The 13,340-nt window shown below is 29.3% G+C and overlaps 1 protein-coding gene across 2 annotated transcripts in view; it reads left to right on the forward strand.

Moving 5' to 3' along the window:
* LOC142325305 (uncharacterized) overlaps window positions 1–13,340 on the forward strand; it is a 75,691-nt gene that overhangs the window by 54,417 nt on the left and 7,934 nt on the right. For both annotated transcript variants that reach the window (XM_075366881.1, XM_075366882.1), the window contains exon 12: window positions 9,794–9,937. In XM_075366881.1, coding sequence (XP_075222996.1) covers window positions 9,794–9,937 — 144 coding nt within the window. The remainder of the gene's footprint in view (window positions 1–9,793; window positions 9,938–13,340) is intronic.

The raw sequence follows: 13,340 nt of genomic DNA on the forward strand, positions 1-13,340 counted from the left end.
TTCCAATTTAAAGATTTCTTAATAATAATCAGATTAATTAAGATCTGCTAAGCACCAGCTGATTTTTTTTATAAAATGTTATTATTTATGTGTTAAAATCATTATTATACAATTTTACTTTTTAAGCTGGTGTATATTTGTTTAAAAAAAGAGATTCAATAAAGAGATATCTTAAATAACTGTTCACTTTTGTTTGAATAAATGAATTCAATCAAATGAAAAGGAGGAACATTGCATTGAAATAATGTATAAAATAATTATTTTAAAAGTTTGTTTTATAGAAATTTTTAGTGACACTAGTCAAATACTCAGTGGCAAACTGCTATAGCACTTATTACCACTTTATGCACTTTGTTAATAGAAAACATTGTACCTTTTCACTGACTGAGTCAGATTTTATATCATAGCATTAACTAGTATTTTTTGTTTCTATATATTGCTTCTTATGCATTATTGTTTGATATGTGAAATTGTGTAATGTGAATTTCAACACTTACGTTATGAAGTTATATTTCTGTTAATATCAAAAAACAAAAATTGGGTAATATTGTTGAAATTGATTTTGAACCTCATTTAAGTTGTCATAAAAAAAGTAGTTAATCGTTTATTTTTAATCAGTTAACTGTAAGATGCTATTAAAAATAGTGATACAAAGTTATTTTTTCAAAAACATCTAGAAATCACAATATTATTACAGAGTTGTTTTTAGAATTATGTAATAAAATTCAGATAGAATTTTTTTTTTAAAGCAGTAAAGACATTTCATAGACAAGAAATTTGAAGCTTAACAAGTATATTTTGATAGTATTACAATTGTTTATGTCAGAAAAAGAAAGAATTTAATTTTAGAAAAAACAAGATACATTTTTAGAAAAAATTGTTTATTACATTTATTTTTTACAAAATTTGAATAAAAGGAGGTTACAGCTGCATTCTTTAAAAAATTTTTTTCTCTTTTAAAATATATCACATTATGATTTTTTTTTTTAATGAATAGTTTGTGACATCTACTAATGTTGTCAGCTGATCAGTATGTAAAATTAATTCGTTACATCTGTTTAGTCTACATTAGAATTTATAATTAAAAAAGAGAATATTGTAACATTTCTATAAAAGAAAATTATTGTTTTTGGAGAAAAACTGGTATTAGAAACATTAGAAATTAAGGAAAATTTATAAAATGCAGCTGAAATGTTAAAAAATTACAGATGCAACTGAAGTTTCTGAAGCATGATAACAATGTACAGTGCATTCAGAAAGTCACTGTGCAGTATGCTTTAGAATTATGTGGTGCATTCTGTTCTTTTGGCATTAGGTTGGTTCCCTGTGGGTTTGTTGGGCATTGCTCAGTAATAAACCAAGATGTCATTTGAGTTGGGATTGATGAATGTGCTTCATTTAGTTTCATGTTTTGTTCATTGGAATCAATCGTTGTGAGAAATGTAATAGTTCTTTTAGTAGAGGAAGACATTTTTCTTGTTGAACACATCTTTCATAAAGGTGACAAGTATGATTTAATGAAGCACAAGTTTTCTGAAAAGTTTCCAAATACTCTTGTTCCTTACCGCAATCCACTTCAAACTCTTAAAGAAAAATTTCAGGCAACAGGCTCTATTGAAGACTTATTGAAGTAGAAGACCACCTAAACTAAACAAACAGAATCTGTTTGATATTTCAAATGCTATGGCCAAAAGTCTATCAAAATCAGTGCATAAGTTAGTACAGCAGCAAAATACCAGAGTTGCTACCATACATAAGCTGTAAGTAAAGAACTGGAACTTTTCTCCTATAAAGGAATGTCTTTTCAAGAAGGGAAACTACAGTTCATGCTGAAAGACTAAATTATTGTCAGTGGTTTAAATTTTTTATTGTTCCATAGGTATCCTTGACATTACATTTTTTACAGATGAAGTGTGGTTTCATCTGGGAGGGTGTATTAATTCATAAAATACATGACTGTGGTTAAAAACTAATCCCCATAAATTGCATGAACAAATCTTTACATGAAGCGAGAACTGGATTCTGGTTCAATGTTAGTAGAGTGCACATTGTGAATCCCATCTTTTTTGAAAATACAGTTAATAGTTATCGTTATTGTGCTGTTTTAATAAACTTCATTAGTCAATTAAAGAAGTTGAAATCAATTACAGTTGGTTCTACTAAGATGGTGCCACAGTGCACACAACTAAACGGTCATTGACTTTCTACAAAATGGCTTTGATGAATGAACAAATCATTTTGAGAGGTTTGTGGCCTGCATGATCATCCAATCTGACTCCCTTAGATTACTTTCTTTGGGGAACAGAGCAACAAGCAGTGTATTGCAACAGACCACACACAATTGACAAACTAAAAACCACAATAATGGCAAACGTACAAGATATTCCAGTACATCAGTTGGTTAAACTGTCTGAAAACAAATTGAAATATGTGCAGTGTTATAATGATGTTGGAAGGAGGTCATTTTCATCACCTTTTATAAACTATTCTAGTTATTGTAATATCTGTTTCTATAAAATAACGTAATAAAAATACAAAATAATAATTAAGAAAGTTTTGTCATTACACTTCCATAATTCCAGTGCATAGCAACTTTCAGAACATGCTGTATTACAATGCACACTAAAAAGTGAAAAAAATTTAGACTCGCTTAGATATAAATCTTTATTGAAAGCTGTTGTAATAATTTAGTAAAATTAGTTTTGTTGCCTCCTGGAACTGAAGCTGCTTTTGTGCACATCTAAAGAGTGTATTTCAGGTTAAAGTCTGGATGCGTAACATAAATTTTATGGAAATAAAAATAAAAATTAGTCAGAATTACCTAAATTGGTCCTCTACAGCAAAAGTATATATTTTTGATTGATAAGAATTAGAAGAGTCCAGTGAAAAAATTGATAGTTTTATTTCAGTAAAGAAAAAAAGAAAGTTTTGCAAGTGATAAAAAAATAAATAAATTTGGATATCATATTTGTATTTAATGATCTCAGAAACCTGTCATTGCAATATTTTTACTGAATTCTTAATTATTATATAACTTAGATCAATCATATTGAATTATTCTATATTAATAATTAAAAGTATAGATTACTATTCATACTTGAAAATTGTTTTGAAAAAAAAAGCGTGGAACCTACTGCTGGGATCGTGGCTGGCTACCAGCAGTAACTTCTTTCGTGCAGTTGTAGGACTTTACTTATTTCCATAAACTTTAGCACTTTTTGAGACTTATTAATGTATGAATGAAAAGAAAACATTCTGAAAGCAATTCAGACTAAATATTTATTTTCATATTTCTGTTACTTTTATATTATAATTAAATTTATATATATTTATATATATATATATATATATATATATATATATATAAATACCAGAGCTTTTTGTAATGGATTTGTTAGTAATCCATTATAATGTTTTTGTTAATTTTTTATTAATTTCCTGCTTGTAACTCTATTGTTGCTAAAGTATCACAACTATAAAGAAAAAGTGTAGCAGTTGGCCAAAATCTTGGTTGCTGGGGCTTTTGAAAATATCAACATTTCAAGACCTTGGTTAATTAATAAAAAAAAATTACAGAGATTTCTGGGAGATGAATGTACATATGTGTTTTGATTATCTCTGGATTGGTTCAACATAAATTCTTTGAAAATGGCTCAAAAGATTTCATTATAGAGCGAGCATTGATGGCACTAAATTTTGGACGAAGTTAAAAAAAGGGGAGAGGTAGTTTTCATTATTTAAAATTTTGTTTAATGGTTGTAGAAAATTGATATTTAGTACAATGAAATAAGTTTTTTTTAAATTCTTTTAAATTAATTTGATATTAGGGGTCGTACTATATTTCTAAACGGGTTTTGGCTCATATCTGAAAAACCAATTGATCAAAATCATTTGAAATTTGGCACTAATATTTGTCTGTTACTATATGCCAGCTTTGGCTTGATTTTCAACTCCATCAAACAAGGGGGCATCATTGTACCCGTATTTTTTTTTTTAATTTAAACCTTGTTGAATAGTATTGACAAATAGGCTTGAGTAAATAACTATTCCAATAAATATACTTTTAAACCCCAAAAAACAAGAAGGTTGAATAGGACCAATACTTTTAAACTAATTTTGAAGATTGAAAATCTAACTATGTAGTATTAATGTAGACAACATACAAACATTTTCAAAATCTGATGTGGGCACCACATGACTTCCTTTTATGCCTATTAAATTACGTATATACATTTAAAAAAAATTAAATTACGTAAAATTTTATTTCATTAATAACTTCTGATATTTTTTCTTATGTTTTCTTACTTTTTTTATTGTTATTGAATTATTTATTTTTAATTATTAAGAAATCAATATATTTAAAAAAAAAAAAGTAGAGATAAAGTCTGATTTGAACCAATATGTCTTGCCCTTCTAAGATCAAAATATTTCATTAATTAAAATTTCATTTGGCTATAACTCTGGAACCAATGAAAATAAGTACCACTTATGATATATAGTTGAAAAGCTCTGAATGAGGGCTTATTACTGCAGTTAAGAAAATGTCCTAAATCCAGTTTTGTTGGGAGTTTGGCCTTTTTGGACACTTTTGGTTCAGTCAATTGCGATCAAAAGATAGATGCACAACTAGATGTTGTAGCAGTCCTAAATCCAAAATTTCAACATCCTACGGCTAATGGCTTTTTAGTTATGTGAGATACATACGTATGTACAGACATCATGCCGAAACTAGTAAGAATGGATTCAGGGATGGTCAAAATGGATATTTCAATTGAAGTCTGGAAACGGAAATTTTTTGCAACCACAATACTTCCTTTACTTCAAACAAGGAGGTAATAAAGGCGGTCACATGGGACTGAAATTAAGAATTTAACAATTTTTTGGATTTTTTTTTGTTGTAATTTTTGATCTGTTTTTCAAGTTGTAGCTGTTTAAATGAAGTAACTGTTGAGTAACTGTTAAGGAGGTCAGATTGGTTCCACATTATTTTATTAAAAAAATTAACTTTTATTTAGTAATTATAACTTAAATGCAGTATAATTTTGATGATAAAAACACTTGATCAAGTATGATAAACTGGGAGCCAAAAACTTTACTAGGAAATTAGATTTTTTCCAGTTATATTTTTTTAATACTACATAATTTTTAAGGTAAAAACATCTTTTGATCAAGGAAAATAGGACCCAAATTTTTTTATTAAACATGTTGATCTTTTTTTACAATTGAATCGTTTATTTCAGAAACTCATTACGTTCCATATGCATGTCATTTTACATAACAGGTTTGTGAAATAAACGATGAAATTACTGAAATTTGAAATATTATATAATTAAGTCATTAAAATTTAAAAACCCTATGGCATATTTGAAATAAGAATTGGTCAAGAGAAGAGCCAAAATATTATACAATCCTCTACTGGCTTTTTTTTTTTATAAATAAGTGGTAGTTTATTTTATGGATTGATAATAAAAAAATTTGTGTACATTTTTTTAATCTCAGCTTTTTTTAGTTCTACTTATACTCTGGAAGTTAAAAATTAAACCATTTCTTATATTATCAGTTTGGAACCACCAGTACACATATATCAATGTATCAATATAAAAATAACTTTTTTCTGAATAATTAATGAAAATAAAATAACTTTAAATGTTCAGATTATGATTATTTTTAAATGTGTACTACCTGCAAATAAACCTAACACTTATACCAATAGTACATACCTATTTAAGGATTAATTAATGACTTCTGAGAGAGGTGACACTTCTTAATTACATCAAGCTTTACTTTTCTTACACAATTAATTCATTATTATTTATTATTGGAAATAAATGTTTTTTTTAAACATACAAAGGGCACTAGGGAAGTTTTGCAGTACAATGGGACAGAAGCATTTACAAGGTAGCACGTGTTTAGACAGATTCCAACCTGAACTGTAGCTGCTCTAGTCACTGTGTCAGTGTCAGTTGGTTTTTAACTGTGTTAGTGAAAAGAGGTAGTGATGTCATCAAAACTTAATACGGGCAGTTATTGGCTACAATTTTGCATGTGGGTTGGTTGAGTTGATCAAGTGTTTAGAGGAAATGACTCTAGTGCTAGGAGAGAATTTTCCTCATTGTACAACAATATTTAGGTAGTACTGAAGTTTGAAAAAGGAAATTTTGCCCTTGAGGCTGCTCTAAGGTCAGATTGATCGTCTTTGTCTATGACTAAGGGAAACATTACTACAGTATGAAAAATGCTTGACACAGATGGACATATGACTTACCACCAAATAGAAGTGTCCTTCAGCATTAATACAGCAGCAGTTAGTGCTATTCTGCAAGATCACCTTCAAGTTAGAAAACGTTTTGTGTACCCTTTGGGTGTTACATAACTTAAGTGGTGATCAAATGGCATGTCATGTTTCAAGGTGCTGTGAATTGTTGAAAAAGTTTGAAAATGGGAAATCTCCCTGTGACAGATGATGAAACTTGGCTGTAGTATTATTATGGTCTGACCAAAATTCAGAAAAATTGTGGGTGTTTGAAGATGAGAAGACACCTGTGGCTGTTCAAAAATCCAGATCAATGAAGAAGAGAATGGTGGCCATATTTTTTAGATGAGTGTGTTGGAAACTCAGAAAATAGTTACAAGGAACTGGTATATCAAGGATTGCTTGCCTAAGATGTCTGAGCTCTCAAGAAACTGCGCCTAAACTCAAAGATGGACACATGGTTTCTTCACTATGGTCCAGTGCATCGCCCCAAAGTTTTCTCAGAGTATTTAGCCAGCTCTGGAATAAAACAGTTTGCATCTTATTCAATATCAGGAACTGCGAGATGTATTGCTCTGCTAGTCATCAGAGCTTAGCGCCTTTTCTTAGCTTTTAATATACAATTACCTCCAGTTCTTTCTGTTGCTCCATGTTATTACTTACCCTTAATGGCCTTATCTCGTTAATTACTGCTTTTGTCTTTGTTGGTGTCATAAGAAGAACACAAATCAACTAAGTTGCAAGAAGAAGTTTATATATTATAAATAGCATGAATCCTGATGCTGTAATTTATACGGATAGCTTTAAAAAACATTAATTCAGTTGTGCTTTTGTGGTTGGAAATAAAACGTACTTGTTTGGCCTTCCCAGCATTGCCAGTATTTTCACTGCAGAGTTGTATGCTATTAATAAGGCCTTCATTATAATTAGCTCTACATTTCAACATGTACTTGTCTCTTCAGATTCCATGAGTGCCTTACAAGCTATTAGTGACATGTATTTCAGACATCTGTTGTCAGTGAAAATCAGTGTTTTGTTTCTCAAATGACTCAACGCAACACAACTGTGAGCTTCTGCTGGATCCCTAGCCATCTCAGGCAATGAACGCACTGATAGTGTAGCAAAAGAGGCTTGTTTCCAGCCTCTTTTTACTAATCATGTTGTTTCTGATGATCTTTCTGTTTTCTGAAGAGGGAGATTTGTGGTGAGTGGCAAAGTGAATAGAATGCTACCATCAACAGTAAACTTCATCCTTTTAAGAATACTGTATTACTGTGGAGCTCCTCATGCAGGAATAACTGTCAAAGGGAGGTTATTATTTGCCATTTGCGAATAGGGCACACTAGGCTTACTCATGATTATCATATGACTCAGACCGATACACCCATTTGTATTTACTGTGACTGCCAACTAATTGTACACCCCTCATACTTACGGATTGTGTCTGTTATATGGCATTGCATCATAAGTTTAAACTAAAAGCTAACTTCCAAAATATCATAGGAAACAAGACGATTATTGAATGTTATGATTTCTTAGGGCTATCTGTATATATTTAAATATTTGAGCTGTTTATGCCATTTGGCATATGGCAGATGGTAATTTTATCATTTAATTTAGATTATTAATGTAATGTTTCATTGTGGATTTATTTCACTTTTAGGATATGTCATAGGCGTTTTCGATTTATGTGGTGTTTTTATATTACTGGGTTTTTAGTATTTAATTGTTAATTTTTGGTATTTATTTACTATATAAATATCATGTCCATGCATTGATGATGATATTTTGTTGTTCGTCCAGAAAAAAAGATAACTTCCTAAGGGCTTGGGACGATCAGTGTGTTCAGATTTCTGACGAAATATGGCAGTTTCTTTGAAGACTGGTTTTGAAGGATGAAGAAGTGTACAATGTGGGATGGAAATTATTTTGAAAAATAATTTCTTTTTTGAAAAAAAAGTCTGCAAAACCTTCCTACTGCTCCTTGTATGTTAAGATAATGCTTACTTACAAATATTAATTTCTCTATAACTTCAGAATTTTCAAGTGAATTGATTAAGGTGGTAACTGATTATTTGTAGTTATTAACTGAAACTTAATGGGAAAATTATATTAAAAATTGCATACAATTTCAGAAATTTTGAAAGAATGTTAATGAGAGTACTTCATGAGGTCAAAAGCTAATGAAAATATTTTTAAAATTTATGAAATTATTTATATCTTTAATTTTAGAATATGATTGAAAAGATGGTGTATATAGAATTTTTTGTGGCAAATTTTGCACAATAGTGTGATGGACGTTTGTATTAGGATAGTCTCAATACTTATTGTTTTTGACAAGAAAGAAATTCAAAGCAAGTTTAACTATTTTTGGGACCAAATGGAAGGAAACCCAAACTTAGGAAAAAATCATTACTTATGTTGAATTACATATTAAATACAGTTCTGAGATGAAAGGTCAGTCAGTGCATTAGAAAACTCAACTTCTTCAAGGTAAAAGAAAGATATCAAAGGAAGTCCATATTGAAGGCCACAATAATTTTTTTTCTGGGAGATTAAAAATGTGATTTTTAAATGAGTGGATCCTTGAAGATCCTACAGCAAATAAACATTATTTCAAACAATCTAGTGACATTGAGAAAACGGCTGAGGAGGAAGGCAATGATTTTGGTGATATGAATTCTTATGAAGCAATTTCTAGAAACCAAGAAACTTAATAGCAGAGGTAGCTAGAATACTCTCCCCATCCTGCTTGCCAGATGTAGTTAATTATAATTTTTAATTCTTTTTCCCAAAGTCATCTTGACGTGTAGATTGCTGTCTATAAGTGTTTGGGTTATAGAAATCATTCTTTGATACTGAGTTACTGAAATTGTTAACGTAAAGGATGTTCTCATAGAATTTGACTGATGGAGTATAAATACATACAGTATTTTTGCTAAAATCAGCAAAGCTACCAAGATAAACATTTTAAAAAAATTTTGTTAGTATTGTTTTGAAAAATACTTTTATTATATCTTTTAACTTCATAATTTATTTAAAATTTTTCTCCTGTGAGTAGCAGTTAAATTACGTATATTAGTACTACCCTAAAATTGGCCTCCAGTTGGTTATTGAAAATATATACTAATTGCCATAATAACACAGCTCATGCACAGTGGCCACCCGCAATCATTTGTCTCATCTGTTGTACATTTTGTGAAAAGATACAGTTCTAGTATACAGTTCTATCAGCAATTGTGTCATGTTTATGGAAATAGTAAAGTTAAAGGAACTTTGTTCATGTTGAATCTGATGAAGATTTTTTTACTCTTCTATAATCAAATTAGGTATGTAATTAAAAAAAGATTGTAATATGGAAAGCTTAGTGATATTTTAACTTTGTTTCATATGATTTATGCTAATTTTTTTTAATGTAATTAGAAGTGGTTTTCATAGCTTTGAAGATTTAATCAATAAATCTCATTTAATTTTTTTAACACACTTTTTATTGTTTGTTAATAGATTAATTTGTTTAGATTATTATTTTCTTTATCTTAGGTAACTGATAAGTGTATACAAATTCAATCAATTTGGTTGGCGGGAGAAGTCTATCATATACTGAAGACTCATTTGTTGCTTCTGATTAAAGAGATAAAGGAAAACAACTATATCTTTACAGATAGCTTTTGTATACAAATCGAGGTATTTAAGTAAAATCTATTAATATTCACATATATTAGTTTTGAAGTTTTAGTGACAGTGTAATAAATATATGAATCACTCATTAATACTGCTTGTTTTTTAAGTTTTTAAATTGTTTTTATGTTTATAGGCTTTTCATTTTTAAGCCAATTGAATTAACAAGCAAAATTTTTTATATTGAAATTATAGATATATTTTTTTATTATTTAAGTTACAAAGGAAGCCTGAAGTATTGTGTCATGCAGAAATTTAAACTAATATTGATCAATTAATAATCCAATATAAAGTATATTTTACCTTAACTTTTTCATGTCTTCAAATTAACCCTGAGCAAGATATGGCAAACTACTCCAAACAGAGGAAATACTTTATGGGTTGGTTATCTCTTTCCTCATTTTTCCCGTCTGTATCCTTTATTTCTTCTTGATTAGCTGGTGGGACAACTACTTTTTCTTTTTTAGAACTTAGTGGGTAGTGACTCTTGTGTGGCCACTGTCCAAGAACTCTGTTGCTGTCCAGGAGTCACAAAACCCAAACTATTAAGTTAACACTAAACTTGTGAGTAAAGACTTCTTATTTCTATTTAATCAAAGGTTTTCACTTATATTTTTTATATTGAAATCTTAGGTTTGTATCCTTCAGGAATTGTCTGAAGTTCCACTTTCTTCACAGAAGTTTACTTTTCTTCTTTTTTTTAAATTTTTAAACCATATTTCCTTTTTTTTTCTCTAAAGTATACATTTTATTACATAAATATTTTACTAGATATCATTAGTTACCCTTTGGCATTTTACAAATGTTTTTAATTCCATTATTTTATGATAAAACAAATAATTTATGAAATCAATATTTTCTATACTTTCTATTTTATATTTTTAATCTCTGTTTGATAGAGTATATAAAATTTTGTTTGAGCTCAAACTATATTTGAATAAGAATAACAGTAGGTTAAAGAATTAGTCGATTATAGAATTATCATTATTATTAAAAGTTAGAATTAGTAGGTTACAAAATTAATTAGTAGGTTAAATCCATACCAAATAACCTGGTACAAAATTAAAATGTTACTGGTAAATATTATTTCTTTTTTTATTATAGAGTCTTATCTACCACCTTTAGCAAGTTGAAAACAAGAGTTATGTTTTTAGAGTGTTACATTTTTTTTTCAGCAGCCATTTTCTATTGCTGCGCTGACCAATTTTGCAAATTTTTGATGTTTGCTGAAACTTTAATAACTTCTTTGTTTTTAAGGTAGCAAGTTCAAACAAAAGCTACATTAATCCGAATTTATGATGCTTTTACACATTTAATGAAGCCATACACATTCAAGTTTTTTTTATTTATAGAGAATATATCATCATATATTAGACATAGCGTTGTAACTGCAAAATGGTAGGTAATTTTTAAGGAGAGCAATTTAAAAAAAGTATATTTAAATTTCATATTGTAACTTTGTATGTAAGCAACTTAATGAAAAGAAATTTTAGCCCAAGGTACTTAAAAGAATGGAAATTATTGTAATGTGATTCAAAATTCAAATTCTTTTTTTCTTCTCTGTATTTTAAAGCAGATAAAACAGTATGTCTCTACAAAGGAAATCAATCTAAGTCACCTGTAATTATACATTTTTTTGTATATTTAACTTGTTTTATCAAATCAAATATTATCAAATAAAAACGTAAAATAAAATATGAGAAGACAAAATTTAATTTTTAAAACTGGATAATTATTTTATTTAAACAAAAAAATAAAAAGCTCACTGTAATACTATCAAAAGAGTTAGTAGGATTTAAGAGTCATTGAGAGTCATTCAAGAAGTTTCACTAACTTTTAATGATGGCACAAGTTTTTATAGAAATTCACATCTTCTTCTCCCCTAATGATAGGAGTTGCACGTCGACTTGGCTTCACACTAGGGGCGTTGTCATTCTTTGCAATGGTCAAACTTTTGTATTCACTACTTAAATGGCTTGATTTAAAAAATATTTTTTAGGTTCTTTTTTAAATCCATGTATTCTACCATGATAGGCCAGTTGAGCTCCTCACCTACATCATGCTGCACAGTAAAGATTATAAATTTTCTGGCTTGCCCCATAAAGTGTAAAAATTCTGTGTTTTCCATGTTTTGAACAGTGTATAGTTTTTTCTACATGCAAGGCCGAATAATTGATTTCAGTTTGAATGGAATGAATATGGTACCAGCAGTACTCGATGCTGAATGAATATACTATGTGCCGAGTTTCTCTCATTCTGTCCTTGTTATGGTTCAAAAAATTTAAAAGATACGAAAGTTGTATTTTTAGAGGTGCTTACAGCACAAAGCAATATTGTGGAAATGACCGAACTATTGTTTGTTGTTGAGATTCTTGTTTTGACCACAGCAACAAAAATACTTCATTTACAATATTCTTACAATCAAGATCACAAAGGAACTTGTAAAGACAAGTGGCAATTTCTGAAGATCCTCTTCGGTTGAAAAGTTGTAATCAATAAATTTTCTCTGATAAAAAGCTGACTCTGCAGCTATAGGTAGCAATATAACTTATAAACTGAAAGTAGCACATACGCATTTCATCCACCAGATTTTCTTTAATATAAATTTTTGATTGTTCTACTGGCAGTTTTTTTAGCAATGTGGAATGTCAGTTTTCAAGCTCTTCCTTTTTTTCCCCATCTTCACTACTATACACATTACAAAGTGTACACGGGTCTTTCTTAGGATGGTTGAATGCAAGATTCATCTCATTTCACTCATCATTGTAGGTATAGTAACTCGCAGTGATTCCTGTTGACTTAGGTATGCTGTTGGAATACATCCACCATTTTGTACAGACAGGTCTGTAAGCAAGTATTCTTTTGAAGTCGATGAACAATAAAATGTGACTCCTGCCTAGAAATTTGTTGATATACAGTTTTATTGTTTCATGGATAGCTTTGTCCTGGATTTTTTAACTCTGATGAGCGACTGCCTCTTTTTTTCTGTTCTATGGACCACCATAGAACAAGATTCCAAGAATCTGTTATCTTGGACAATGCTGTATGAACAGTTCTGTCACAAATGCCAGATATGTTTAAAAACAGTTTTTTACATACTGAAATTTCAGTTTTCTTTCGGCAAAAAATACTTTGAAGTATATCTTCATCTAGAATATTCTTTATTATTTGTTTTTCTCTTTCTTTTTTTTTGTATTAAATATCTCGCTATATTTTCTCTCTGAAGTTATAGGCTTCCATTTCTAAACAATACCTCTAAAAGTTTATTCCTTTCTTCATCAGATTTCTAACGCTTATGATAAAATTTTTCACAAACTTCTCCATTGCACCTTTTTTTAAGTTATTTCTAGCAGGAAAAGATTTATTTGTCATGGCATTAACTTATTCTTCACATTTATTTCTCTGCTCA

Source organism: Lycorma delicatula, chromosome 5 (genome assembly GCF_047948215.1).
Source record: "Lycorma delicatula isolate Av1 chromosome 5, ASM4794821v1, whole genome shotgun sequence".
Lineage (NCBI taxonomy): Eukaryota > Metazoa > Arthropoda > Insecta > Hemiptera > Fulgoridae > Lycorma > Lycorma delicatula.